Source organism: Hypomesus transpacificus, unplaced genomic scaffold, assembly GCF_021917145.1.
Source record: "Hypomesus transpacificus isolate Combined female unplaced genomic scaffold, fHypTra1 scaffold_30, whole genome shotgun sequence".
Lineage (NCBI taxonomy): Eukaryota > Metazoa > Chordata > Actinopteri > Osmeriformes > Osmeridae > Hypomesus > Hypomesus transpacificus.
Window position 1 is genome coordinate 940,773 of NW_025813826.1, and position 27,073 is coordinate 967,845.

The 27,073-nt window shown below is 40.0% G+C and overlaps 1 protein-coding gene across 5 annotated transcripts in view; it reads right to left on the bottom strand.

The window, feature by feature from the left end:
* slc23a2 (solute carrier family 23 member 2) overlaps positions 1-27,073 on the bottom strand; it is a 68,963-nt gene that overhangs the window by 17,513 nt on the left and 24,377 nt on the right. For all 5 annotated transcript variants that reach the window (XM_047015380.1, XM_047015378.1, XM_047015376.1 and 2 more), the window contains 5 exons: positions 9,911-9,999; positions 9,633-9,700; positions 8,519-8,700; positions 7,724-7,844; positions 733-889 (listed from right to left, as the gene is read on the bottom strand). In XM_047015380.1, the coding sequence (XP_046871336.1) occupies positions 733-889; positions 7,724-7,844; positions 8,519-8,700; positions 9,633-9,700; positions 9,911-9,999 (617 nt within the window). The remainder of the gene's footprint in view (positions 1-732; positions 890-7,723; positions 7,845-8,518; positions 8,701-9,632; positions 9,701-9,910; positions 10,000-27,073) is intronic.

Sequence of the window (27,073 nt, forward strand, 5' to 3'; positions counted from 1 at the left end):
AACATGAGTTTACCTTCTAACCAAGGTAGGCTATACGCTAAGTTAAAACTACAGCATAGCTAACCTAAATTATGCACATAACATAAGCCATTGTAACTGTAGTGCCCACCATCTCAAACATTGTGTAACGTGTATGACAGATTAAAAAACAGAGAGTGCATTCTTTGGATGTATTCAGAACTTTGCCGCGACCACAACGAACATTGATTTATTTGGTATAATGCCAGTTGTTAGCATCGGTGCTGCGCCTCTTCTGGAACGGCTCACCTTGAATTCTTTAAACAAATCCGGATGATGATCTTTCAGTTGCTTAGCTAAATTAGAAGCATTACCTCCCTTGATCTTAAAAACACGGTAGCATCTCCTGCATAGTGGCTTCTGCGGCTTAATTATAATGCCACGGTCATCTGCCTCAAACGCAAAGTACGCTATTTCCAACCACTACTTTTTGTGCCTATGTTGTAAACAAGTCGAGATGGGGCGATCGCTGCAGCTGCAGTTGCCATCTTGGTTTTCTGAATGTAAACGTCGACTGGAACACTCCTGAATACTGCCCCCATCAGTTCCAGAAGAGGCGCAGCACCGATGCTAACATCTGGCATCGGCGCTCACGGTGCTTCAAAAAAATGGGCATCGTCAGTGTTTTGTTATTTTAGCATCGAAAGGTATTGTAAGTATCGGTTCTCGTGACATCCCTAACACACACACACATTCCTTTTCTCCATGACTCACAGGGATAGGGGATCTTGAACCAGGGAGCTGCAGCCAAAATGCCCTGGCGGGCATCGGTCCGGGCGTAGAAGCCATACTGGTCCTTCTCTGGAGGAAACACATCCGTCACCGTGAAGATGAAGCAGATCAGCCACGACACCAGGATGGCCATGATGATCTAACAGAGAGAAAAAGAGTGAGAGATGGAGAAAAATGGTGTGTTAAAATGATGTCGTTTTTTTTCTCTCTAATAATGCCAGGAATCTCTGTGTGTGTGTCTGAATTTCCAACGGTTATCTCAAGAACCGGGCACTCTGCAAAGTTTTTAACTATGCAGGTGTCCTTTTTATAATCCAACAGAGTGCAGTTCGAATCAGCATTGACTGAAAAAAACAATCCCCATCTTTCATGTGCCTCCACGGGCATCATGGGTACTCATCATACCTGTCAACACTCCCGTTTTCCCCGGGAGTCTCCCGTATTTCACACCCATCTCCCGCCCCCTCCCGTTTTGACATTTCTCCCGTGAAACTCCCGTAATTTGTATGGCCAAACCTCGTTATATAAATATTCACATCAATATATTATTTCAATTTTGTCCAGTTGCCAGTCTTGTATGAAACGCATCCTACTCACATAACACATAGGCTATTATAAAATGTTCAACCCATTTGTGACCGCAACCAGAGCACGTCTGTATTACCTACATTCTCTGCCGCAACCTGCAACCCAGTTGCGCTGTTGATATCTCCGCAGGTAGGCAGGAGAATTTGAAAAATACCCGGTTGATTTTTGATACAGAATCACTTGTAGAAATTGCAAAAGTCTCAGGTGGTGCTACGGCAAAATCAATTATGTACAGCTGAAAATTAACAGTAGGCTACACAGTAGCGGACTGGCCATCGGGAGCATCTGGAGAATTCTCGATGGGCCGAAGCACTTCTGGTTGCCTTATAATTCACTTGCCTTATATTTTTTTTACTACTATTAAAATTTCGGCAGAAGATTGAGCGACACGGTTGGCCAGCAACACGGTTGGCCGGTCCCCCTTTCCCCAGGACGGTTGGTCTATTCCACATGAACGTCTATGCACACAACAGTGACACTGACAGATCGAAAGTTAGCTAGTAGAGACTATAAAGATGGAAAACCAGGACAAGAAAGGTAAACGTAATTACCTTCACTGGACAATGTTTTACCAATTGAAAAGGCGGCTATGTTTGTTTGTTTTACATAAAGCCTCAAAAACTTTTTTGCTCAAATCAGCCACAAAAAATTCGCTCGCACGCTGTGCGCGCGCTCGCATTAAGCGTGGAAGTCTTTAAAACTAGCATCACATCAGGCACAGAAGTTGCATGCATGAATAAGTCCCATTATAATAAGTCTCCCCCCCCAAAAAAAAGAATCTCCCGGATTTTGGTACTCCAATGTTGACAGGTATGGTACTCATCCCAGCCCCTTCACCCTGGTTGGTCCCAGCCCCTTCACTGTAATTGTTCCTCTGGTAATCCCTCTCACCATACGCTTTACTAGCGTGTGCATTAGGAGGCTGTATCGGAGGATGTATGATAACTTCAGTGAATTTTGTATTGTAAGGAACTAATGCATTTAACAAAGGCATTCACAATTAAATGACACAAAGTGTTTAACGCACCATAGTTCGTAGTAACGATAACAGGGAAATTCTGTTACATTATTTAGAGGTGATAATCAGCTGCTTTCAAAGGGGTTTGGTGGCTAGCTAACAGAACGACAATATAAAGTTGATATACTTTAGAATAGATCAGTGAATTTTGAAAAACTGCACATTGCAAATGTACATGCAAGCGCTACGATGAATTAGGCCTTTAATATGACAACTGGCTCAATGCATGTAATGACATTTGTTATGAACTAAATGTTTAGATGTTTGTGGTGGTAAGACAATTAACAGAGAACCAAATTAGTACATTTAGATCAACATAAGATAAACAATTTATTACGTAGGAAACAGCAGACCAATGAAGGCTACATAATCATTTTTATGAATGAAAGCTACCAAAGCATTAGCAATTTGACGAGAATAAATAATGTTGAGGTTGAAGTACTTAAAAGAGAATTTCAATTGTGATCTGAGAAATATAGTTGCCAAAACCACTGAGAAGAACTGTCATCATCAGCTGCATCACAGGCACTGCATGTCTATAATTCCAGACATCTGTGTGTGTCACCGACATAATCACAGGCATTGTGCCCTAACTATATCTATACTTTCAGGAATCTGTGCGTGTGCCACCAATTTTATCATGGGGCACTCTGCACTATCTATAGTTAAAATAATCTGTATGTGTGTTTCACTAACATCTTAATCATCGACTTCATCACAGGTACTATGCACCAGTGAAAACAAATATTTGGCCTATTGTGGCATTTTTAATGGGTTGCAGCAGGGATTATATGTCTAGGGGTTCAAAACTGGGAAAAATAATGTGTTACTTAAATTTTTTTAAACTTTTTTGCCTTCAAAACACACTAAAATGTGCAGCTATTAAATTAGGTTATAATTGTCTCAAATTCCAAGAGCACCTTGCATAATCATTACAGCTATCGAGTTAATACATTTGTATCCAATAAAAAAAAATCTTCATTTGTACTGAGTTTTCCCTCTCTGGCGTTAAATGTACACATTGTTGTAGTGGTAAGGGAAGGTGACGTTTCCTCAACCCTTGTGTGATGTTCATATTTTTGTTGCTAACCCACTGTTTCTGGGTCTAATGGTGTACACATTAGGTTTTACACTACAGCCATACATTTCTGTAAATTAACTCCAAATTGCAATTTGTTAGGGTAGAGTGAGGGAAATGGTGGCATGTTTGCAAAAAAATTGAAAGTGTAAAAAAAAAATTGCATTGTAATAACATTGTGCAGGTTACTGCAAGCCATTTTGTAGATTCACACACTATAATGGGCAAAGAGTGTGACAGAAGCAAAAGACAATCAGACAGGCAGATGCACAGACAGGTTCTTTGTTGAAATGACACCTGTCCAGACAACAGTAAACCTCTTTTTTTTTTATTTTTTACACACATTTATTACACCCAAGTCCAGTGGTCACTTATACTGCACAGTATGAATTTAATGGAAATGTGTACATTTGACACATTTACAAGAGAGACAAAGCCAATGACTATCAGGTTGAACAATGATTGTATAATTGTTCTTATAGCAACAATAAAAATGCAAGAGAACTCTTTGAATTTGAGTCAAACCCCTAGTGGTATGTCACTGGCGTGAATTGAACTTTGATTTGGAAGGTATGGCAATGCGCAACAGCTTTTCAATTTACTGTAGATTTTTTGCAAAAGTACATACAATGCAAAACATCTACAATATGTGCAATTTAGCCATGTAATCAAACATGTTTAGAAATACAGACATGCTCAAATTTGTTTGTACCCCTCCACAAAAAAGAAGAATGCACAATATCCTCTGAAATAAATGACAAACGTAATTTCCATCTGTAATATAATTTTTGGCTGAATATAAAATTAATCTGGTTTTAGTGTAGTGTGGTTTGTAAGCTTCCATGTTCTTTGATGAAGTAACACATGTTGAGACAGTTTCTTACAGGAATGTAAAGGGGGATGATTTTAGTTGAGTTCAAGAGTTGCAAAGTGTTAAAAGATGTTGGGGGATTGTTTATGGTAGAACAGATGGCTATCTGTTCAACTACTTCTTGGGTAAATGACCATTAGGAATAGTTGCTCCTGAAGGTTTTATGGTGTGGTTTTAAAGATAATTTTGGAGGGAGGATGAGTGAGCTGAGGATGGTTAGAAACAGAAAGACAGGTGCATTTCTGTTCTTTAAGAAGGGCTCCATTGTGGAGAAGTTTGTAAATTATGTCTTCATTGATTGATTATTGTGCACAACAAACAAAACGGGGCTGAAAATGTGCGTACGTCCTCGTTATCAGTCCAAACTTTAATACTGTTCATACAAAACCGGCATGAAGAATAATTCGGTTTGTCGGGCCTCCACCTCGTCTACAAGTATTTCAATGTCTGAGAAGTTGCACTTTTTCGTTCTTTGTCCATCTGTCGCCATGATTTACCGTAACGAAAGAACATCGCATGCCAGGGTCATTAATATACTGGAACAGCACTCATGAGGTGCTTTTTATTGACTATTTATGGTAAAAAAATGGGCGTGATCGGGACGGGATAAGATGCTGATTCAAGTACACACACTTGGGTAATCTGTGATTTATAAAGGGAACATTGCTTACACGTATGTGTACGCACGGTTTTGAAGTCAGATTTATTTTTTATTTTTTTTACAAATGGACCCGTGCACCGCAGGGGTTCGCAGATTCACGAACCATTTTTCATGGTTCACTGACCATTAAAACATAACTTTGACTTATTAAAACTTACATCAGGCACAGTTCAATATGTTGATGACCTGCTTGTAGCTAGTTAGATGAAGGAGCAGAGTGAAAAGGACACATGCGGGCCGCCTCTCCAAAACAATGGTAGGGGAAACCCTGAATAACTTTCTTTGTTGTACATACAACTTGGTTCACTCAGTTCAAGCGATTTCGGTGAATGCAGAGAATGCATGCGTGATGCAGGTACAGAGTACCAGCTAGGTACTGGTAGCTCAACCAATAGGATAAAATGGATGTCATATTGTAAAAATATTGGCATAACTCTACGATACATATTGGAACATTTTTGCATCGCAATATATTGTGCCATAATATATGTGACACACTCTGGTGAAAAGGGGCCATTGTTGGCATTCAGTATTTTCTGCTAGGAGTTAATTTTTATTTTTACAGTTATCCTTTTTTGCATATGACAAAAGTTAGTGTTGAAGAAGTCACAACATATTTAGGATCACTAAAAACTATATACACAATTTACGGTGAAATTACAAATAAAGAGAACCGGAATTTGTGCGTGCCAACTAGGCCATTGCCATTGGTTGTCTCTAGCAAATCACCGGCTGATTTAACAATACAATTACTTTAAATACATTAAAACCCTACTGTTAAATTGATTAATTACAGAAATCATAGATGTCCTCATCAAAAAGTTAACACCTTGACAAGTTACACAGTAAAACCCAAAATAAAACAAACCCTTTCAGGAAAACTATTGCCTTAAACCATGAGTTGGAAAGGAATGTGCAATAAGGGTTGTTTAAGTTACCTACGTTTATGTAACTCACTCAGATCAATTATTGGTTGTGGGGGAGTGGGTGGCTACCAGATAGGTAGTAGTTTAACAATTTAGTAATACTCACAAAGCAAAACCATCACGTTCTAATCACTAGGAGTTAAGTAAATATCCCTTTCTGTAAATATCAAGAAAAATTCACTTGGTGTTGGGGTTTACAGTGTAGCTTTTTGCCTTGCTGCTTAGAATTGAATAAGAGAAGGTTAACCTTTTAAGAATCCTGTTAAATTTGCCTGAAAACACCTAAACAGCATACCCAAAGTAAATTGAAAGCTGTTCTTGAACCATTTGGAGTACATGCATGAAAATGGTATCTTTTGAAAGGTGACACTGAAGTTATTTCCCCTGTTGTCAGGTACCCTGTAAGTATTACTGGTGTTGAGTAATAGAAGCTTGAACACAAGGAAACTGAAAGTTTCTATCTCCTCCTAGATTTTGTTTTGAAAACAGAGGCCTAAAGAGGCCTAGAGGTGGTAGGTATTAGCTGGAAGACAGAATTGGACCACAGCTTGAAGCCTTACCCAATTCAAGTCAAAAGTCAAACATAATACCACAATATATTCATATTTGACCGATTTTGATAAAAGTACATCCAGGCGTTTTCTAAAAGGGCATTTTGGAGACTCCAAAATGACCCTTTGTAACCAAGGTCAAATATTTGGGATAACAATTAAAATGTTTTCATAATTGTTATCTCTAATGAAAGGTGGTACTTATAACTATCATATTTAATAGCTAAATCCCCCATTAGTAATGCTGAAACACAAAAACTGAAGCATGAACACATTGGAGTGCTTTATCCGATTCCCAGGATTGACGCACAAGAAACAGCTTGTGTCCATCTATATTACGCTCGGGACTTTCATTTTGAAGGCTCCACAGATACTTACATCTCTTGGCGTACGCGCCTATGTGTCTGTGTGCGTGCCTACGTGTTTGTGTGTGTGTGCGTGCAGGTGTATAGAAGGAAGTTTTAACATTTGGTTTTCCATGTTGCTTTTATTTAAAAACCTCAAACAAATCTAGATATATCTACTTAAAAACCTCAAAGAATATACATACAATCTGAACAACTGAAATATGTATATGTGAGATTCTGAACACTAATAAAAAATAAATGAAATTAAAAATAAGATCTAGAAAAATCTGTTTGCGAATTTATATACGTTTTTAAATCAGTGGTGGACTGATCAACATAGGTTCGTGTCGCGGACCCCCTGCAATACTGCCACGGACCACCAGGGGGCCGCGGACGCCCGGTTGAAAACCTGTTTTAGGGTGAGTACAACTTTTTTCTTTGGCTTTGTTTTTATAGTGGTCACCGGACAAAGATGTTGACTATACTTGCTGTTGCGACTTGATCTTAAATGGTTTATTGCAATGGAAGCACAAGACTCGTAGATTTCCAATGATGTACAACATGTGTAGCAGTCTAAAAAGTATTAAAATATATAAAATATACATTTTGTGCGTAATAACTGGGGGAGGAGGGGGCAGCGACCGAAATCAGGTTAATGCTTTTTAACCCACATGCAATAAAAGCATTTAAAAGGCTCATCATTATTTAAGAATTGTAATGGTTGGAGCCTTCCAAAAACCACATGACAATTGTACCCCCCAATTTTCCAATGCGAACATGAATGCTGCTTTACTCCCTCTGAAATTTAAAGGTGCACTAATGCCCAAGCCAAAAATACTTTTACAATGTGTTGTGGTACAGTAAGTTGCATTATGGTAAATGTAAAAGATGTAAGATTAAATGTGTATGTGTGTGAATAGGCGTAAATCTTACGGGGAACATCTTGAACAGCTGCAGCCTATAGGAGGTCCAGCCTTTCTTAGCCTTATACACAGGCACAGGGAACTGCACATTCCTGGCATATTGGGAGAACAGTAGCACCAAGAAGATGGTCCTGGGGAGATGAAAAGAGTCAATAAGAAATAATTATATTGACAGATTTTTTTGCTCTCTAAATAAATGTACTTCAAATGAAGGCTGGATTGTTCAAATTCAAAAATCAACGTCACATTTTTTTTAAACACTTAACTCATATTTGTCAGGGCTGCCAATAATTCCAGAGTTGAAAGTAAGTGAGGTTACAGTGTGTTTATGAGTGTGTGCACGTGTGCAGTCTGTGCATGTGATGTACGTGACAGGTGTGTGTGTGTGTACAGTCGTGGCCATAAGTTTTGACAATGACAAATGTTGTGTTTTGCACAGTTTGCTGGTTCAGTATTTGAGGAAAAAGTTATCACATGTTTCTATAGAATACATTAAAGCACATTTCATATTTCTTTAAGCTTTTGGGGGGCAAACATTTTCAATATATGCAAATAGTCCCCTCTTTTATAGCAGTCAATCTGCTCTTAAAATCCAATCAGAATGATAGTGATTTCACCTCGCTAGAACTAGTTCACACTTTCCCCTGTACTGATATGACTTACTGAAATTATGTTAGCAGTCATTTTATGCCAAGGCCCAGCAAGCTTTGCAAACACAAAATGTATGTCGCTCCCAATACTTTTGGCCACGGCTGTATATGTGCATATATGTGTGTGTGTATGTGTGTGGTGTGTGCATGCGTACATCATTGCGATGCCCCAGTGCTTGCCGGCGCGCTCCCCTGCAGGCTGGAAGCCAGAGAGCCCGATGAGGGCCACGGTGGGAGTGATGGTCAGGGGCCCGATGTACTGTAGCAGCAACCCTGGGAGCCCCAGTGCGCCTATGCATACCTCTATCAGGGAGGACACAATGATGGCCCCCTGGATCTGGGAGGAGGGCGGGGCAGTTAATGTTTTTGTTTGCATTTTCTTTCCTCTCCCACTCTTCCACCTTGCCCTCCTCTCTCCATCTCCTTCACTCTCTTTTGCCCCCCTCCTCTCTCGCTCCTCCCTTTTTAGCCCTCCCTCTTCCTCATAAGGCTGGGCGATATATATAAAAAAATTATATCTCAATATTGTCAAAACATTTACGATATTCAATATATATCTCGACATGTTTGCATTTGCATTTAAATAATAAAAAAACATGATTTTCTTTTGCCTCCTTTAGAAAACAACAACTATTTAGATAGAACAGCTATTGTTACAAAGTACAAAATGTAAGCAGTTGCCATAACATGATACTTGACAAAATGAACCTCACATGGAACACTTCAGCAGAGGTCCTTATGTGACAGGACAAAAAGAGAGCAAAAGAGTGCCTGTGCAAGTGCAATTTTCAGTTTGTGTGTGTCTGTGTGTCTGTGAGTCTGTGAACACAGAAGAGCCAGACGCTGATCTTAAAACACAAGCAACACAAGGACCAAAAAAAAAAAAAAAAGGTTTTCTATTAGATATTCACAAAATGTTTAACCCTACTTGCCTCGGGGTGAATGTCCCTGTACTTACTGTAAGTTGCTCTGGATAAGAGCGTCTGCTAAATGACGAAATCTAAAATTATTGTGATATTATCGCTAATATTCGATATATCGCCCAGCCCTTCTTCATCCTATTATTCAATGATGTCCTGCTCTCAAATTATATGCATGATGATTCAGTTTAATTCTGACATAATTCACAAACTTAGTTTCTCTACCCAATTTGAAAGCTAATGGGCATTTGTCACATTTCACACACACACAAGCCAAAGTCCTTTCTTCCCCATTGAGCCCCCTCCCGTTCTGCCTCCTCCCTGTCCGTGCCTTCCTTATTCTACTCACCTCTCGTATCCGGGGGTGCCAGATTTCTTCGGTGTTTAGAAGCTCTGTGCTGTTCAGCATGGGGACCACTGTACAGAAGCAGACACATGGAGGCATTACACACACCCACATACTGGCACCAAACTTGATAACCACATTCATAACCGGGTAAATACATTTTGAAGCTGAGAAAATGTTAGCTCATTTCACCAGGAGACCAAAAATATTCCCCAGAAATTTCAGCTGTCAAATATCTTCCCTATTTGTGTGTGTGTATGCGTATGTAGGCGTGTGTATACCTGTAGTGTTGCACTTCCACTTCTCCAGAGACAGAATGGCTTTGGCTGGGGCGAGAAAAGCAAACGCACTGGCCTGGAACAGGGGCAACCTAAAAAACACATAAAGAAATGAATATTAACACACACCAGCACATACACACATTATCAGAATAAACACATCAGTATATTTGCATAAACACCTTAGTACACACATGGGAACACAAGAGTATTATCAGCATGTTTATCACAAGTTTATCACAGAGGTTATATCTCTTCACTCATCCCTAGGCAGCAGCATCTATAGTATAATTCTAAGAATCTGTGTGTGTGTGCGCGCGTGCATGTTTTATAGTGTTTTTTTATTATTATTTTTTTATGAAGGAAGTGTGGTGCCACGTTTCAGGTTGTTTGGATGAGCGCTTCTCGTTTCCAAAATGGCATGATGGGTACTTAATGTGAAAATAAGGAGGATACTTATTGTAGTGGTTCTCAAAGTGGGGTCCGCAAACCATAGCCAGGGGGTCCGCAAAATAATTTGCCATCAATTGTGCTCTATCATTAAAAAGTGAAAAAAATATATAATAGACCGTTTTGTCAGAATAAAAAATAAAAAACTATGCCTCTGACTAGTTTTGAAGCTCCAACCCTTTGCTTACCACCACAACATCTCAGCCAATTGAGCCATTCCCAGGTGTGGAATACACAAAGTTCAGTAACTGGATAATAAAAATAAAAGCTGTTTCTCCAATGGCGAGCTTTGTCAGATTAGGTCGAAGTTCAAACAGCTGTAATTCAGTCATATTTTGACATACCAAGGTTTATGGTACTTCAGGGGCATGTTACATCAGAGCCTATTAGGTTTTAAAAACCATCAGTCAAAATTATATTTGATTTATTGACACAAAGAAAATGAGGCAATGTGTACATTTACATAAATACACCCAGGTTAACAACTTGTTCTGGTTATTAAAAGTCAGGTTTGTAACTTCACCGGAAGTTCTAGACCTGGCCTATTTTTGCCCAGAAATACGTATCACTGTCGTGTGCATATAAGGTGTATGGCTGTAGTTACTCAGGTTACCTCTCTTTACAATGTGTCCTTACTGTGGCGCTGATGATTGTCTTCTATGATTGCTCAAAAACATTATGCCGTGAAAGCAAACTGTTTGGATCCCGTGATAAGTGCAAATTAAGTGAACGGATGTGTTGGGGGGGGGGGGGGGGGGGGGGGGGGGGGGGGGGGGGGGGGGGGGGGGGGGGGGGGGGGGGGGGGGGGCGCAAAAGTATTTGAGCTATGCAAGTGGGCCGCAAAGTGGAAAAAGTTGGGAATGGCTGGTATAGACAATTGCACTCTTTTATATCATGTTGTGCACTTTTCTTCCAAAAGGTAATTTTGCACTGTTTCAAGAATGGAATGAATGGACTCCAGTTTAACCATTTTACCATTGTGCATTTTCCTGATTGACAAGAGAATTTTTGAACAATATGTATGCTCAGCTTGAGTTAAGAGCACAACTCCATTAACTCCATGAAAGCCTCCCATTTATGAGTCAATGAGTTCCATGGCTGTAACGTTTTGTAGGATAAGTTTATACTACACTAAAAGCGCCGATGCTACAGCATCCAAAGTTTCTGTGCAAAGCTTATTTATATCAATGTTAATTATGTTAAACAGTTGTGACCCTTTGTTACTTTTAAAAACTTTAATGTGTTATGGACGCCAAAATGTACATTTTCACAATACACTGTTCACAACACATATGTAATTGTTCTCAAATATAACAGCAAAGCTGACAACTTATGCTGCAAAACTAACCTGGTTCAAGGCAGGCCAATTGTTAGGCTTAGCCTGTGTTGTTGCTAAACCAGACGTTCCTGTTACACTGACCCGATGAGAAAGCGATGATTATGTTAGCGGTGATGTTTACCTGGAAAGATAACTGTATATTTCCACTTTTGATTTGTATTTCCATCGTAAGTTTGGTCTTTAATTTCATTTGGAAGTGGTATTAAAAGGACTTAAATTTAACTTGTTTATACCTACAGACACCCTGTGAAGCCCCCAACCCCAAATCCAGAGACAGTTGGTGACAGAGAGGTGCAGACATTAAGGTAAACATAGTCATGCCTTAAGAGTAGAGTAAAAAATTTAGATTAAATGTGTAAATTAATGTTGAAACTCATTTCTGTGAGTTGGTGCATGTCAGTTTAATTCAGATTTGATTGGAACTCTCTCTTTTGTACATTTATAGTTGGATTTGACATTTAACAGACATTTAATTCATTTAGCAAGTTGTAACTCAAACAACAATAACACAGTACATATGGTATACAAGGCTGCAGTCAGATTTGGCAAAATTGTTATCTTGGATGTTTTCTTTTGTTGATTTCTGTTGCTATGAAAACCAGTTTAGCCAAGCTAACTAACATTGTTTTAGCTAGCTTGCATAACCATTAATTCGCTAACAAAACATTAGTAAGAAATAGCTTGATAATCGGGCAAAACTTGTTAATGCAGCATCACTCGCATGCAGTTGAACGTGGGCTGTGCACTAGCCCAGTTGCCAACGAGGCTGTTCTTTATTGTAGATTGACTGAGGTCCTGGAAAGAAATTTACTCAGGGAGAGTCAATATTTACGGTTTTCAAGCCATCTTTGAGAATTTCTGTAAGCTGTGTTGCGGTTAATGTTTTGATTGTTGGAGGCAATTTTTGGAAGACATGTAAACCTCATGCGGCCGCTACAGCATTTCTGCTTTGGCGTGACTTGCGCTGGGAGAGAGGGAAACAGCATGGATGGGGATAGTGTGCGGGCAGATGTGTCTTTATATAGGGTGAAATGGAATGATAAATGCAATACAAAATGTCTGAAAGGGGTGTATTGATGTAAATGTCCATATTGCTTCACTATCTTTTTGTCAATAAATCTAATATAATTTTGACTGTTTTTTCAAACTTTATTGGCTTCAAGGGGACATGATTCTGATGTACCATGCACAATTTCATGCAATTTTACCTTGATATGTCAACTGTTTCTTAACCTTTGTCCCAAAACTGACCATAGCTAATACTATTCATAAAATCTCAACAGTTGGTGTGTAGCAGAGAGGATAAAGAGTAGTGGTGGGCATAGATTTTTTTTTTAAATCTAGATTAATCTCACTGTAATCTTGGTGTTAATCTAGATTAATCTAGATTAAAATGGCTCATTTGAATTCCACCGAAGGCATTCAGAATGTGCGCTACCCAAATAATGACTAAAAGTAAGTCTTTGAGAACGGGTTTCTCAAGCCAGGTGAGCGAGGAGATTAGTTAGCTTGGCTGATAGAGCTGTGCTGACGGGCTTGCCTCGGTTGCACTCAAACAGTTTGACGACGACTCTTCCCCTGCGCTACATCAGTGCCTGACCCAGCATCTTACGCATTAGTTAAGAGATGCTTTGCGTTTAGGTGGTATTTGAGACTGGAAGACCTCCTACAGAAAATTTGTTCTCGCCCTCTACAGTGCAATTCGGCTAGGTATACATCCGCGCTAAAATATCAAGGTGAAAGTTATCATAGCTTCTGTAGTATAGACCCAGCTCTAAACCTAACTTTGAGAATAGATTAACAGCGATTTTATTTTATCGGCGATAAGAGTCTCACGTTAACTCAGCGCGTTAACGCCGATAACGGCCCACCACTAATAAAGAGACTGACTTGTTACCTTATGCTTATGAGTTCAAATCCCCATTCAGTCTATTGTTGTTGGCCAAACATGAAGTAGTTTTGCTCTCGTTGTCCAACTCTCGATCTTCTACAATGTACATTTTTACAATATTTTCCCATCTTGCGGAGGAACCCGCATCGCTGCTTGCAGTTATTTTATTTATTATTATTTATTTTAAATAATTTGTCTAAATTTTTGCACTATATAGACAATGCCCAAAGTTTCGTATTGGTCATGATTGCGTTGCTTGATCTGCGCTGAATTGTTGATAAATGGAACTAGAGTTGGGGTTAAATTAAGCTAAAAAACACACTATTTGCTAATAAGACAACAATTTCAATATTGTATTCTTCCAATAGATATAGCAGGGTTTCTGCAGGTTTCAGTAAGTCAAATGTAAGACTTTTGAGACATTTTAAGACCATAAAGATTGAAATTTAAGACCAACACAACGCATATACCAACAATATACTAACAATATATTCACAGCAAAGAAATTCTGAAAAAAATCCATATATTTCAATGAATTCAGTCTTTGAAAAAGCATGAATTTAATTTACAGATGAAACAATCACATTAGTAACCTTCCACACACACAACGTGCCAAATACCCAAAACCTTACCCCCAAAATGAAAATAGGCTAAAACAAACTTTCCCTCAAATAGAGAGAGAGAGAAAAGTGAGTGTGTGTAGCTTGTGTTTCTCCACTCTGGCATGTGACTCGAGCGCTTTCACACCCAGAGTCCCTAATTTAATATATTTTGGGCAAAGTTTGCAGCGAGCTTCATACCTGGAGCTGGTTACCGCTTGTAACCAACAGCGGAAAACGCTGTGATCTAGCTATGTCTCGTTGAAAGTACACTTTCCCATTTTCCGCACTTTAACAAACTGAGGAGACGATGACATATTTCGCGGGCAGGTGTTGCATTTACACAGGATTTGTAGATTTATCACCGCACGCGTACCAACACCAATATCCCCTAGAAAGAACTACAACACACCGAACCAACGTTCTGAAGGCAGCGTTCTGATGGTTTTTTTTTGCAAAGCCTCTAGAGCGCCGCTTTGTAGGCTACAACTCAATACTTTTTTGCTACTTTGTAATAACTTTCTGGAAATGAATGAGGGTAAAACCTTTTTTAGACCTGACTAAATGACATTTAAGACCTCGGATAAAAATCTGGCCGTTATTAAGTTCGTTAAATTCGAAGTTCAGAATTTTAGACTTTTTAAGACCCACGGAAACCCTGTATAGGTTATCAGGTTTGAATGTATCGATCCTTTGCTGTTAAGTTTTGCAGTTTTGTCAGCCACACTTTTTGCGAATTTTCTTATTTGACCCAAAATGCAAAGCGCAACAGGCTATCTAAGTCAGTCTTGTTAGTCACACATAGTAAAGCTTTATGCAACAGGTAAATTGAAGTGTCTATGGCAAGTCGGACTTTAAGTTACATTTAAAGGGGGCATTGACTGTTTTTTGGGGGGTATTTCACACTGTTCCTTAATGTCTCCAAAAAGGGTATGTAACATTGGTTGGGCTGAAAACGGCCAGGGAGCCGTTTTTGACCCCTGGTGCTTCCTGTGAAATTGTCCCGGGAAAAAACGCTAGGTTTTCTCCTTTTATGGTATGCCCATGAATATATAAATGAGCTGCTCGTTGATTGGTTGGTTTTTACCGAGTGAAGCTGTGGCGCAAAAACGCAACACGGCCAACAGCACTCACTGAAACATGAAGGTGGACACTTAAAATAAAAAATGCAAATACATCTATTGTGTCTAAACAACACTATTTTCAACAGACTGACTACATATAATTTATCAACCAAGCTATATCGTGATTCAACTCAGCTTCAGTTAGCTAGATATCTTGCAACAACAAAAATGATTTACATGAAAACACAGGTTATTTATTTGAATGAAATCAAAAATTAAAAATAAATAAATGTGTTGAGCGCTATTAAATATGTAGTCCTGAAAGATTAGTGATCAGGCGATTTACATATGTGCACTTGCGCAACCTCACCGACAGGAGAGTTAGCTGTTGGTTAGCCTTCGAAAACGAAAAACGAAAGGATGATACAGAATGTAGAGTTTTTAACAAGACATGGACTTCTAAGTATATGTTTACTGAGGTCAAAGCTGTGTCCTTAGTTCGCTAAAGTCGCTGTGGTGAAGGATTATAATTTGAATCGGCACTAAGGGACTAAAGAAAATAACTAACGCAGACATAATAAGAACTTGACTGATTCAGTGGGCGCGGGCTGATGGTTTGCTTGTTAAATTGCAGACCCGGATCATCACCTGTCAGCTGTCCTTCGAATATCCACCTCAGACATTCAGACAGATTTCGATGCACTTGTTCAAACCCACTGGATTTCTCTCACAGAACAAAATGAACTGGAAAAAAAGTATTGCTTTTTGTATAAAGTTGATCAATTGCATATCTTTAACATACTGCAAAACAACTTTTCAGTGTTTGTGAAGATTAACTATTTACAAATAAAATGAAACACTGATGTTATGATTATTTTCATTTTTACTGTTACTTCGATATTCTTTTCCTAGTTGACCAACATGTAAAATATTTATATAACTATTTACAGAATATCCTTATTCTTCTGATAACCAGTAGCAGCTAATCAAAATATATACTTTACTGCTTTTTACAATAGGGGAAAATGAATAGTGAGCAGAATTAAACTCAAGTTATTGTTGATGCGGCCCTCCAACACATTTCAAGTTTCTCATGTGGCACCTTGTCAAAATTAATTGTCCATCTCTGAGTTACGGAGATGGGCCATGGAGCTAACCCATGGAGCTAGGATTTTGATGGTAGGGAAGAGTGTGGCAAGCTGGTTTAGCCAAGGCCAAAGGGCAAGAAAGCCAAATTACAGGTGTTGGCCATCTGAAGGTTATGCTACAGCAAGGGGGGGACCCGCTATAAGACTTTGAGCCATGAAATGTTAGGTCAGTAGCACTTTCTATTTTGAAATGTTTTATTTTGTTTGCAATGTTTTAGTTCGGCAGCTCAGTGAAGCACTTAAGTTTTTATTTTAATTGTGCTTCAAATAAAATAAAAAAATTACCTACAATTTATTCTTGTTTACGATCATTTACATAATATATATATATGAATGTATATGGAGCGTGATAAAAAGGTGACCTTGAAATTGTGGCGACGCAAGGAAAAATTTGGGTGCACCTAAATGAAAAAATAAAAATTAAAAAAACAGTTAGGCGCACCAGTGCAAGGGAAAAAGTTAGTCTGGAGCCCTGGCTATGAGGCTGTTGCAGAAAAGAGGTGCGTTACGACCTTATGTTCATCACAACCGCAAGCTGTAGTATGATTTCGTCGGTAACAGTTATTAGCAATGCTAACGTATCCGGTATTTAGCACCTGCCTCTATCCAGTTCTTTCAAATAGATAATCTAGACAGGCGTTAGCAATAGGCCAGACTGCTATTCGTTTTCTGGCAATTTTTTCGGAAGCTTCCCTTCTAATGCCGACTACAGCTAGTCTAGCTAAAGTCATTTGCTAAGTAAGTTATGTTGATGTGTATTTAGCATTATACCTATGGTAGACACAAGAGATGTTAGCATTGCTAATAGGCTAACTGTTAGCGACAAAACATGCTTACAGCTTGCGTTTGTGATGAGCATACGGTTGGAAAATCACCTCGTTTCAGCAACAACGGCTTAGCAAATCTTTCTTTAAATTGTCAAAGGTTTTCATTCAAAACTGTCTTTATTGACAAGTACAGCCTGGAACACTGCATTTACAATGGTCCATTTTCAATATACTTTAAAAACGTTGTCCTTTTTTGTTTGCGTGGAAGTACACAGACCAGCGCACAGCTAAACCAGTGTCTGAGATCCTGGGCCAAAACACCAGAGGGCTGGTCTGTATGTAAATGTTGGGGAGTGACAAATTCCGCTTTTTCAAAACCGATTGTTTTACAGCTGCAGTTTAAAGTTGTGAGATTTAGATAAGAAAGAGGTGTCAATGGACTTTGAGGTTCACTGTATGTCCATTTTACCCACCGAACTGTCATTATTCAACTATGACAAGTTAAAATCGGTTTTGCAATCAATGACTCCTTTAAGTCCAAGACTAGGTCTATTTTTATGCAAGTTGCCCAAGCTGTGAACATTTTCCAGATATTTGAGTTTATGTCCGACAAGTGCCCCTGTTTTAGAGCTAGGCCTACATTCTGAGAGTTACAAACGGGCATTTCTCTTTGCACAAAATAAATAAGAACAGATGAGGGAAAATCGTGCCTAGTTTTTTTTCATTTAATCCGATCGATCTCATGATCCGTTTCCATATAGTTGAAATGTAGGCTACATCTAGGAATGTGTGGTCTCAAATATATTTTCAATTCCGGCGCATTCAAACAATCCCCTCAGTGAAGGTTGGCTAGCAACAGCAGCAGTGACTGACCTTCAATGACAAGTGGGGGAAGGTGCACACAGGACAGACTTAATAGTGGTATCTTAACTTACTTAGCAAATGACTTTAGCTAGACTAGCTGTAGTCGGCATTAGATGTAAAAAAGAAAAGATGCTACAACTGCTCCGGTAATTTCCCCCACTGTGAGGGAATGGTGTGTCCGGCACGGGGGAAATCATGCAATGCTTGTGGAAAACAAGGACATTTTGCCAAATGTTGTCGCTCTAAACGGTCACAAAACAGCATCAGAGACAGACATGAAGTGCATTATGTACACACCAGTGGAAGCAGCAGCACTACACCTCAGGCAACAGAAACGGAGTCTTCTGAAGAGTATGTATACACAGTTACCAGACCAAAAACGAATCTCCCACATGCAAATATAAAGGTCAGTGACTGTAATATACAAGTGATGCTTGATTCTGGGGCAACTGTAAACATAATTGATGAAGCAACGTATCTGAGACTGAGACATAAGCCCTCACTCACTAAATGCACAGTTCCCATCTTTCCCTACGGTTCAAACACCCCCCTGCCTACCCTGGGAAAATTCACCTCCCTGGTGGAATCCAAATCAAGACTCACAAACGCAACTTTCCAAGTACTTCAAGGCAGCAACGGCAGCTTACTTGGCTATGACACTGCCAGTCAATTGGGATTAATCAAAGTGGCTAATACGCTTCACACATCTTCAGAGCAGCCGGTGCAGCCTATAATGACCTCAAACCAAGCGGGGATGAATGGAACGGGTGATCTCCTCACTGAATATGCTGACCTCTTTCATGGGATAGGAAAATTAAAGGACTTTCAAGTCAAGCTGCACATAAAGAAAGACGTTCCTCCGGTCATGCAACCTCACAGAAGAGTATCGTTTCATGTAAGGAAGCAAATTGAAACTGAACTACAACGTTTAAAGGAACTTGATATCATAGAGAAGGTGGACTGGCCCACTCCATGGGTCTCTCCAATTGTTCCTGTTCCGAAGCCAAAAGACCCAGAAGCAGTGCGTATCTGTGTGGATATGAGGATACCTAACCAAGCCATTGAACGAGAAAGACATCTCACACCATCATATCATACAAGCACTCAATGGGGCCAGGTCAAAACTAGATTTAAACTGTGGATATCATCAACTGGAACTGGAGCCATCATCACGATATATCACAACATTCTCCACTCATGTAGGACTGCGACGCTACAAAAGACTGAGTTTTGGAGTTTCTTCGGCAGCAGAGGTATTTCAAAATACCATTCAGCAAGCCCTAGATGGTATCCCAGGAGTCATTAACCTTAGTGATGACATTCTGGGGTCTCATTTATAAAGCTTGCGTACGCACAAAACGGGGCTGAAAATGTGCGTACGCCACTTTCCACGCAAAGGTTGTGATTTATAAAAAACAAACTTGACGGGAGAATGTGCGGTCCTCCAACAAACTCTGACCCTCCCGTAGGCCTACGCACATTTTGGAAACTGTTGGAATTGGCGACGCAGATGACCGTACTGTAGTCTGACTGCAGAAAGTAAATTTGGGAACAACGATTACTCGTAATATTTATATATTTTGTTTTCCTCACACACGTTTTTTTCCACTCGATTTCATCATTATCATGAAGATTTAATCCAGCAGTATTATTTTAACTTGTACTGATTGATAATTGTTCCATAAGCATCTTAATATCAACTCAACTATAAAAAACTATTTTCTTTGTATTCAGCGCTGTCTCTCCATCATATTGTCCACTATACCGGAGTGCAGGAGGGGGAAATGCCCGACCGCATGGAATGCAGATAACATCACATATCCTACCTTTAAATAACTGCAGAATACAGTGTATAACTAAATATATTTCTTTAATACTGTGCATATATCATCATATGTCAAAAACTGGAAATACAGTCGTTAAGCTCCCGTGCAATCGCTACACTCTACGTCCTCGTTATCAGTCCAGACTTAAATAGATTACTGTTCATAACAAAACGCTTTTGTTTTCAAATTGTATCTCCACTCGCGGTATCACTTGCACAGTTGACGCCACTCGCACATTTTTTTTTAATTGAGTTTTCGGGTTCCACCAATAGGCTAACAGTGTCTGAGAAGTTGTCATGCGCTATGATTCACCATAAAGAACAATTGCATGCTAGGGTCATGATGAGATACTAGATTAGCATTCATGAGGTGCTTTGCATTGACTATTTATGGTTAAAAATGGGCGTGTTCAGGGCGGGGTACAATGCTGATTCACGTACGCACACTTGTGGGTAATCTGTGATTTATAAAGGGAATATTGCGTACAGGTGTGCGTACGCACGGTTTTATAAATCTTAATTTTTGTGTGCGTACGCCATTTTAGGCTTTTGGGCGTACGTACACTTTTAGTAAGAATATGCACAGTTTTATAAATGAGACCCCTGGTGTTTGGCCGAACAAAAGCTAGCCATGATCACACTTTAAGGGCAACATTTCAGCGACTTAAGGAGAAGAAACTGACTCTTAACAAGGCCAAATGCTCCTACGCACAAACCACTCTGGACTTTTTCGGTTATACATTCTCAGATGGTGGTTTCTCTCCTGATCCCAAGAAGTTTCAGGCGCTGCATGATGCTGCTGCCCCAACTAATGCCAGCGAGGTCCGCAGTCTTCTCGGCATGGCGAATTACAGCGCCCGCTTCATCAAAGATTTTGCCAGTATGACTCAACCTTTGAGGGAACTTACAAAAAAAAATGTTCACGGGACTTGGACAGAGGACACCAGACGTCCCTTGACAAAATGAAACAAAGTCTGACAAGTGATGCTGTCATGACCTACTTTGACCCATGCAAACACACTGAACTGGTGGTTGATGCAAGTCCTGTGGGTCTTGGGGCCGTGTTGGCACAGAGGAGTAGCCCACATGAACCAGCCAGAGTGATAAGCCATGCAAGCAGAGCCTTGTCTCCCATCGAACAAAAATATTCGCAAACAGAACGTGAGGCTCTCGCCATTGTGTGGGGCTGCGAACATTTTTACATGTATCTTTATGAGGCACCATTTATCCTCATCAGTGACCACAAACCCTTGGAATGGATTTTCAATAACCCCAAATCCAAGCCGCCTGCTCGCATAGAACGCTGGAGTCTACGCCTTCAGCCTTACAACTACACAGTCCGTTATAAGGCTGGCAAGGACAACCCAGCGGACTACATGTCACGCCACCCTGCCCATGTTCCACATGTCGTTTAGGAGATTTCAAACATCGAACAACAAGCGGAAGAATATGTGAACTTTGTCACTGCAAACGCCGTCCCCAAGGCTATGACACTAACAGACATTCAGAATGCAACCACAGCTGACCCCACTCTCTGCAAAGTCATTCAGTTCATCAAAGGAGGCACATGGGGGTCGCTGTCTGAGAAACAGGACTTTGCTGACAGAGTTGATGTTGCTGCGCTAAAATCATTCCACAGAATCGAAAATGAACTGACGGTGACCGCCACCGATGACACTGTACTACGAGGCTCGAAGATTGTCATCCCCAATTCCTTGCAAGTCAGAGCAATATCACTTGCACACGAAGGCCACCAGGGGCTGGTCAAAACAAAGAAACTGATTAGGGAAAAAGTCTGGTTCCCTGGCATTGACAGACAGGTAGAGGCCATGATAGCTGGCTGCATCGAATGTCAGGCTGTTGTGCCCGATCACACGCAAGAACCTCTCCACATGTCTGAGCTGCCAACATCACCATGGTAAAAGGTCGGTGTAGACTTCTGTGGTCCATTCCCCTCTGGTGACTACCTCTTGGTTATTATCGATGAATACTCCAGATATCCAGAGGTGGAGATTCTGTAGTCCACGTCAGCCAGAGCCACAATTACTAAACTTGACAAAATATTCTCTACACTGGGGATTCCGTTGGAGGTCAAAAAAGATAATGGCCCACCCTTTCAAAGCTCAGAATTAGCAGATTTCGCAACATATCTGGGTTTCAGACACAGGAAGATTACTCCACTCTGGCCTCAGGCCAATGCTGAGGCTGAACGTTTTATGCGCACCCTGGGAAAAGCTATATGTGCTGCACATGTTGAAGGGCACCCATGGAAACAGACTCTGTACGCATTCCTCCGCAACTACTGTGCCACGCCTCACTGCTCAACTGGAATGGCTCCTGCTGATGTGCTGTTCGGGAGGCCCCTTCGAATCAAGCTACCTGGATCTCCTCTTTCCTTCCAGTCTCTGACTGATGCGCCACTATGACAGACAGATGCCCTGGCAAAGGACAGGATGAAACAAAATGCTGACAGGACGCGCCGGGTTGCTCCTTCGGCTCTGAAAGTTGGCGACATAGTCCTGTGTCGTCAAAAGAAGGAAGGGAAGCTCTGCCCTGCCTAAAACCCCCACCCATACAAGGTTGTTGCTGTCAAAGGTTCCATGGTGACAGCCAAACGCAACAACCATGTCATCACCAGAAACTCATCCCACTTCAAGACCATACCATCACATGACCATCACCCCTCTCAGTCATGTGATTTGAAAGGCATGAGTAGACAAGAGATCATAAACTGGACTGAAATTCTTCCCGGACAAATCCCAGAACACCTAGTCCCTGACCCCCCTGGGTCACAGTCGCCTGTTCGCAGATACCCAGTCAGGATCAACAGAGGACCCCCACCAACCTCACTGACTTTGAATAATGTGGACAGTAAAGAAAAAAAGAAGTACAAATAAGGAGGGTTGTAATTTTTATGATTCATAACATGTGAGGTGATATTTGTTATAATATTTCCACATGTGACGTCTCTCAGTTTGTAAAGAGACATTGTTTTATTTTGTCCATGAGAGGGCGCTTTAGTTTGGTTTGTGGTGTTGAGACTGCAGAAGCAGCGGGAGAATATAAATAATAATGGCGGTGTTAGCATGAGACGCAAATGATTGTAACCATTCTGTATAAGTTTACTAAAGGATCTACAAGCAACTTTACTGTGCCCGAGATTTATTAAAACATTACAAAATACAATTCACAACAGAGCAGGCTATCTGTTGATATGATAAGTTAACGTTAAATGCCAAACTGTAGATAAGTGTAAACTGTAGCTGGTTCTTTAGTCAGAGAAAGCTTGCTAGCTAACCATTGCAAAATTGTATAGTAAACAAAACAGACATGTAACAAACATGTAACAAACAAACAAACAAACAATACGAGTCCAATGTAATGTTTATGTTACAAAAAACTTTTTAAAAATTATTTTGCACTCAAATGCCAAACTAAATTCTAAAGTGGTCAGATGGCTGAGCGATTAGGGAGTCGGGCAGTTAATCAGAAGGTTTCCGGTTCAATTCCTGACCGTGCAAAATGACGTTGTGTCCTCACTTCACCCTACTTGCCTCGGGGAGAATGTCCCTGTACTTACTGTAAGTTGCTCTGGATAAGAGAGTCTGCTAAATGACTGTAAATGTAAATGCAAAGTAGGCATGGGCCAATGTGTGATTTTGGTGGTCGCGTTTAGACTTAACATTTGGCCGTTTTAGGATGATAGAAATTGCAATCCAAACTCAGCCTTTTCAAAGATCTTAAAATGTTTGGACAATCTATGCTTCCAAATTGGCTGGCGTCTTACCTTTGCATATTCCATAGATGTGTCTCTTAGTACATGCATACACACTCACACATTTACATTTATTCATTTAGCAGACGCTTTTATCCAAAGCGACTTCCAAGAGAGATCTTTACAAAGTGCATAGGTCAATGATACTTACAACAAGATAGCCCCAAAGCATTGCGGGTAGCCAAAACAAGCACACATTGTGAACAACCAAAAAATAAGTGCCAAAGGGAAAAACCATAAGAGCATGTAGTGCTCTTCCCGCCCAGAGAATCTGGCCCGCCAATGAGAAAATGAACTACGACCGTGCGGGTGTGATATCGTTTTTTCCTCAAGAGATATCATGGCTTGCTAATGATGCCAGCATGGCAGTTAGCCCCCCTCTCTCTTCCTCATGGCATTTAAAGCTACAGACACAGAAATGGCACTTACTAAGGAAAGTTCATTGTGGGACTGCTCGTAGTGGCTGTAATTCTGGACCAAGGCTGAATTTCGGGAAAGAGACTTCAGATACAGTATTAGGGGGCCGCTAAGGCCTATATAAAAGCATCCAAAAACAGCATGTCATGGGACCTTTAAGTGTCCCACAGGGAGACTTCAAGCTTTTCAATAATGAATGTTGATTATATTACATTGCCTTCATGGCAAAAAATTATGTACAAAGTAATATTAGTGAGTGTCCCACTTGACCAATATTCATCCTCGACAACAGGGATTTGATAAAATGTATTAAAGAATCATCAAATGTGGACTTACTTGGACAGCCTTTCGCAATTAGCAATTCACAAATACGTTTTGTGCGGCCATGCTCCGTTTCATGTTCAGTGTAGTTCCCTGTTTTCCTTGCCTTAGAGTTACCCTAGTTTGTCAATTGTCTTCACCTGTGTTTTGTTGAATGTCTTTCAGTGTTCTCGTAAGTGTTATTGCTTTCACATGTATTTTCCGTTTTGGTATTGGTAAGTCCCTGTTGTCAGTGACTATAGTTACAAGAATCTCTGTGTGTGTGCCACCAAAGCAACTACAACAAGAACAATTGTGATCTGAGAAATAGATACCAAAACCCCTGAGAGAAACTATCACCAGATGCATCACAGGCACTGCACTATCTATAATTCCATAAATCTGTATGTCAATGGTATCTTACTCATTGATGGCATCACAGGCACTGTGACCTATCTGTAATTCCAGGAATCAATGTGTGTGTGTCTGTCACCTACTTCTTCACGGGCATTGTACATTATATAGGAATATAGCAGGAATCTGTGTGTGTATCTCACCGACATCTTAGTTTTTCTCTATTGCTATGGCTCATTTTTGGAAACAGTCTTAACATATACTCTAAACTATAAGCGCAATTGTCATAACTGTTTAATGAGACATCACAACTCTTTCATGTCTGTAAAAGGTAGTTTTTCTATGGAGTTAGATTAGTTCTATAATTCAAACAAACAAACGCAACACGATTCAAACAAACTTAACACGATCCAAACAAACGTAACACGATTCATACAAACATAACACGATTCAAACAAACGTTATTACATTCGTTTGCAACCTGACAAACACAAGTTACAAATCCCTGCATTCGTTGGTGTGAATCCCTGCATTCGTTGGTGTGGATTTTTGGAACTTTCCTGACGCGCTTAGATTCACAAATGCATTTTTTCTAAAAGATATCCTCTGCAGCCTATCAGATCGTCTCTTCCAAGTTTAGCCAATCACATTAACATGTCTATATGGTCTTCAACAACCTGCCATAATGACGGACATCGTCTCCTTCAGATCACGAGCAATGTCGTCTGGTAGCATGTAGGTGAAATGTTGCTTGTTAATCTTATTAAACTGATGATCATACGTGATTGAATATTGTTGAGAATGGCAGGATTCATGTTTAGTCATTTTCAGTGTTTCCTAGACTAACGCAGAGCCCGTCTACCCATATTAGACATTCTCCGGTGATTGGCTAAAATTGGAGACATCTGATAGGCTGCAGAGGATATCTTTTAGAAAAAATGCATTTGTGAATCTAAGCGCGTCAGGAAAGTTCCAAAAATCGACACCAACGAATGCAGGGATTCACACCAACGAATGCAGGGATTTGTAACTTGTGTTTGTCAGGTTGCAAACGAATGTAGGGTCATTTATTTGTTAATCGCGTTACATTTGTGAATTACGAAATACATTTGTGAATCGTGTTACGTTTGTTTGAATCGTGTTACGTTTGTTTGTTTGAATCGTGTTATGTTTGTATGAATCATGTTACGTTTGTTTGAATCGTGTTGCGTTTGAATTATGAAACTAATCTAACTCCATATTTTTCACCCAAAACATTTAATTCATGCTGCAAAACCTAATTATTGGGTCAGTGAATGTCACCAGAATGTTTTTTTTTTTTTTAAGAATGTCAGTTTATCTAGCTGAACGCTATTTGTATTACAGTGAGCTTTTTAAGATACCAATTTTAACTGTAGCTACAAGTTTACTGGGAAAAGTCAATATTGTAGTACACAGAACATTTTATGTATTTATGTGTCTAGTAACATTGTTTCGAAGCAATGTGTTACAAACAGAAAAATCACATTTGCATGCAAATTAATAATTTTGCATGTGATGGCTCACACGATGAAAGAATGTAAATAAGTTGTGACGAGCATGACAATGTCACTGAGAATCAGGCCCGGATTGGCTAATCGGGGGCACCGGGAGAGTTAGGAGCAGTGCAAGATGAGCACCGGGAGAGTTAGGAGCAGTGCAAGATGCTAGCGACCGTGCAAAACAACGTTCTGCAAACCACCGTTCATGTATCAAACGTTTTCTTGTAGCTATTCAGCAACAGCTGCCTCTAGTCCTGTTTGCTGCTAACAGTGAAGAGCCAGGCACAGGCCGAGTACAGTTACATTACCAAGCTCCAGTCATGAGCCCAACACAACAGATTGGGCAGGTAGGATAGTCATTGAGTAAATATGAGAATTATAAGAACTAATAGTAATGAAGAGCATGGTGTGTACACCTGCTCAATGAAAAATGCCCTGAGATAATTAATGATACCTGATGATTCAAAAATACATTAATGAAACTGACTTGACTTGAAAGCTTTGTAAAAAGGGGAGATTTGTGGTGAGAAATAAATGTTTACAATTGTTTACAAGGCTGCAGAGAACTGTGCACTATTGCAGACTTGTATTCTACGGTTTTAATTACATTATTTTAAGATAGTCAGTTGTGAACTAAAGTGGGCCGTTTTAAGGCATGAAACTCCAGGACTGAAAATGAATCCCGCTCAAGCCCTGCTGAGAATCAACTTATCAGTTTTGATCAGCATTCATGTGCATGTAGTTATTGTGCCCAATTGTTGACAATTGTACTTACTCTTTTGCACACATGCCAAAACACAAGTTAATTGCTTAAATTAATAAGAAAGTCAAATCTGGTGTGAACAATAAACTA